Genomic DNA, 4,341 nt, shown 5'->3' on the forward strand with positions numbered 1-4,341 from the left:
AGAATCCAAACAAGTTTCGATGGTTCAAAAACTGTTATCTTTTTACAGGTTGTTGTTGCAAAAACGGATACCCAGTAACGATTGTCCTTTTTTTTGCTTTTGAATGCAAGAAATATAATCAAAACCAAATCAACAAGAAACTATAAAAAATCACGTAGTGTTGTCGGGTGGTACCATTAGATAAAAGTAGTGCTTGAAGGTCATATTTCGGACCCAAAAAAAACATAGTTTTTATATATTTTTATTTCCAAAACAAGACAATGAGTAAAAGGTTTCACCTTTCAATAAAGAAAACCAATTTGAAATAAAGTCAAACTTCGTCAAAAAAGAAAAGTAAATCTTGAATTCTAAAGAAATCTGCAAAATCTTGAAACACATTGTTTTCTTTTCCCTCCCCTGTACCTGAAACTTCAAATCTAACCTACCATCCACCATCATTCCTCCATCTCAAATCCTCTGTAACACAATCCGAACCCAAATCACTGTATAATCAATTTCATGAAAGATCCAAAAACCCTAACCCTAGATCCACCACCACCACAACCACCGCCTGCCTTTTCCCTTTTTCCTACCCTCAACCCACCACTAAAGACCCTAACTTTCCACAAAATCTCCACCCTTCTCATTACATTCGTTGCCTACGCCGCCTTCCACGCCTCCCGGAAACCCCCCAGCATCGTCAAATCCGTCCTGGGTCCTGACCCCAATTCACCACAAACCGGATGGCCGCCTTTCAACTCCGCCCGCGGCCCCCACCGTCTCGGCGAGCTCGATCTAGCATTCCTATCGGCCTACGCCATTGGTATGTACTTCTCCGGTCACGTAGGCGATCGGATTGACCTTAGGGTTTTTTTAACAATTGGGATGATCGGTAGCGGCTTTTTCACTGTGCTTTTTGGATTAGGGTTTTGGCTTGATGTTCATTCGTTAAGCTATTTCATCATGATTCAGATTTGTTGTGGAGGTTTTCAGTCTATCGGGTGGCCGTGTGTGGTCGCCGTGATGGGGAATTGGTTTGGTAAATCCAAAAGAGGATTGATCATGGGTGTTTGGAATTCACATACATCCGTTGGTAATATCATCGGATCCATCATCGCATCATCCGTTCTAGGGTTCGGTTGGGGTTGGGCATTTCTGTTGCCCGGAATTCTCATCGTCATCATCTCCATTATCGTCTTCTTGTTTCTTGTTGTAAATCCCGAAACCATTGGTCTCAAATTACCCAGCGAAGAAGAAGTAGCAGAAATCAGCACCGAAGGAATGGCATTGGTAAACCTCCAAAAAGTAGAATCAGAAGAAGACGATGATGACGACGATGAATCTACTTCAAATGGCGTTGGTTCTTCTTCACCTGCAATTGGTTTTTTAGAGGCATGGAAGCTCCCCGGAGTAGCACCATTTGCATTTTGCCTCTTCTTTTCAAAGCTCGTTGCTTACACCTTCTTATATTGGTTACCCTTTTACATTCGTAACACAGGTAACCTGACATTCTACCATTTTTGATTTTTGATTTTTCAACATTAATATCATAATTTCAAGATTTCTTGAATTCATCTTCTTAAACTTACCTTTCGATTTCCCATCATCAGCTGTTGCTGGTGAACAATTATCTCATAAAACAGCTGGAATCCTCTCAACAATATTCGATATCGGAGGAGTAATCGGTGGGATTTTGGCTGGATTTATTTCCGATCAAATCGAAGCTCGTGCAGTTACATCAATCATGTTCTTGACACTATCAATTCCAACCCTAATTTTCTATCGATTATATGGAAGTATTTCAATGTTCAACAACATTTCATTGATGTTTTTATCTGGGTTACTTGTAAACGGGCCATATGCCCTTATTACAACAGCAGTTGCAGCCGATCTTGGGACACAAACATCGATTAACGGGAATTCCCGAGCCTTAGCCACCGTGAGTGCGATAATTGATGGCACTGGTTCGATTGGTGCAGCCCTTGGTCCACTTTTGGCTGGGTATATATCGACTAGAGGGTGGAATAGTGTATTTTTTATGCTTATATTGTCTTTATGTATAGCGGGTTTGTTGTTGATTAGGGTTGTTAGAAGTGAGATTAAAGGAAAAGTGAATGAAGGGAAATGGCTTTGGTTTAGTGCGATTGCATGTTGATGAATGGTTTTGTGATTTGAAAGCTGTTTTTTGGAGCAATGTTTGATCACATCGAACATGTGAAACTGCTATTAGAATCTTCATTATGTTATTCTTCCTACAACTCCTGAGCTGACCCATCATGTAGGATGAAGCATCATGTGAGATATATCAAGTAGTTTCAACGCGATCGAATGAGTATTTGTGTATTCTTTATTAGCGAAAGATGATTCTTCTTTTGCATGGGGTGTAAATCCATTCATTGTAATGTACATCTTGTCAGATATAAATGTATCATATGAAACAAGTATGTATTGAGGTATCAGTTTACTAATTATGATATTATACAAAAAAAAATATTAGGGCATTTTGAAAATTCTACAAAATTATTCTAGTGAAAATTGTTTTATGTTAAGATGATATTTAGGGCTGACAATTTTCGACACGACACGCGACACGACACGAAATAAATGGGTTTGGGTTGAGTTTTTCAACCTGCCAACCCGCTAACCCGCCAACCTGTTTATTAAACGGGTCATATATGAGTTTCTCAAAAAATAAACAGGTTGACCCGCCAACCCGTTTATATTCTTAATAAAAAAATTATTTTATTTTTAAATGTATTTATGTATCAAGTATGAATATTTAATAAGTATTATATAATATATACCATTGATTCATAGACCATTTGACTGTTTTGACATTTTGACTCGTGGTAAATGGTCTAAGGTCGTAAGTCAGTAACCTATAAGGCTAAGTCTGTAACATATTTCTATGAATGTTTATAATTTTCATTTGGATGTTTAAGACTTACATGTCTAAAATTCGGACCCAAAATTCGGACCCACGAACCCAAATCTGACCCACAAACCAGCCAACCTTTGAACCCGTATAGATAAATGGGTTGGCGGGTCATATATGGGTTTATGTTCCAAACCCGCCAACACGTGACCTGTATATTTAAATGGGTCATGTTTGGGTTGGCATATTTTGACCCGCCAACCCGCCAACCCACGACACGCCAACCCGAACACGACACGATTGCCATGCCTAATGATATTGCTGTAATTGACGTATTTGACAGATTTTTTTTCAATTACAATCTTGTAATTAGAACAAATTAAAGTGAGATACTGTAATAATAATAATAATAATAATAATAATAATAATAATAATAATAATAATAATAATAATAATAATAATAATAATAATAAAACAAAGGAAGAAAATACCTTTTAGAAACAAATTATTAGGAGATATAGTTTTGATTTTACTTGGACCTAATACATAGACGGATCTATGTAGGAGCGCAGGACAGCCTCTGCTACCCTCAAATGGAAATGTTTTGAGAAAATTTTCAGTTATAGTGTAAATTTTCCGGTATGCTACCCCTAAAATTTATGGGTGCTAGCCCTGATATTTCATTCTGGCTACGCCACTAACATAGGACATCGGTGATTAAGGTATTATTAGAATGTATAATACATCTATCCTCTCTACATGAATATATTTATAAAACCTACCCAATACAAAAATAAATAAATAAATAAATAAAACAAAAACAAAACAAAACAAAAAAAATCAAAAGACTATTTTACCCCTCTAGTTGGAATTTAAAACTAAGCAACCCTTCTGCCGAAATACTCTTCCTAATCCTAACTCTCTCCACCGCCACCTGTGGCGGCACCTCCTCCTGAAAACATATAACAACCACCGTCAAATTATCCACCACCCCTCTCTTCAACACCTCCTCCACCATCTCCTTACAACATCGCTTCACATCATTATGTTCTTCCAATATTCTCCTAACAAAATCCTCCGCATTTTGATTCCTAAAAACATCCCAAATCCCATCATTTCCAATAATCAAAAACTCATCTTTTTGAGTTAAAGTGACCATTTTAACCTCGGTTTCGGCACTTAATGGGCTAAAATTTTCAACATTTCCTTTCGGACCTTTGATGTGAAAGTTTACCTATAGCTCGAGTTATAGTAACACCTCCTCCACCATCTCCTTACAACATCGCTTCACATCATTATGTTCTTCCAATATTCTCCTAACAAAATCCTCCGCATTTTGATTCCTAAAAACATCCCAAATCCCATCATTTCCAATAATCAAAAACTCATCTTTTTGAGTTAAAGTGACCATTTTAACCTCGGTTTCGGCACTTAATGGGCTAAAATTTTCAACATTTCCTTTCGGACCTTTGATGTGAAAGTTTACC

General features: G+C 37.4%; 1 protein-coding gene across 1 annotated transcript; it reads left to right on the plus strand.

Annotated features, from left to right (window-relative positions):
* The first annotated feature begins 273 nt into the window (after positions 1 to 273).
* Positions 274 to 2,447, plus strand: G3PP5 (Major facilitator superfamily protein). The gene is made up of 2 exons (XM_079001701.1): positions 274 to 1,477; positions 1,590 to 2,447. Exons 1-2 carry the CDS (start codon positions 499 to 501, stop codon positions 2,132 to 2,134), a joined length of 1,524 nt encoding a protein of 507 aa, XP_078857827.1. The 5' UTR covers positions 274 to 498; the 3' UTR covers positions 2,135 to 2,447.
* The last annotated feature ends 1,894 nt before the right edge of the window (positions 2,448 to 4,341 follow it).

Source organism: Lactuca serriola, chromosome 5, assembly GCF_051521515.1.
Source record: "Lactuca serriola cultivar US96UC23 chromosome 5, Lser_US96UC23_V15, whole genome shotgun sequence".
Lineage (NCBI taxonomy): Eukaryota > Viridiplantae > Streptophyta > Magnoliopsida > Asterales > Asteraceae > Lactuca > Lactuca serriola.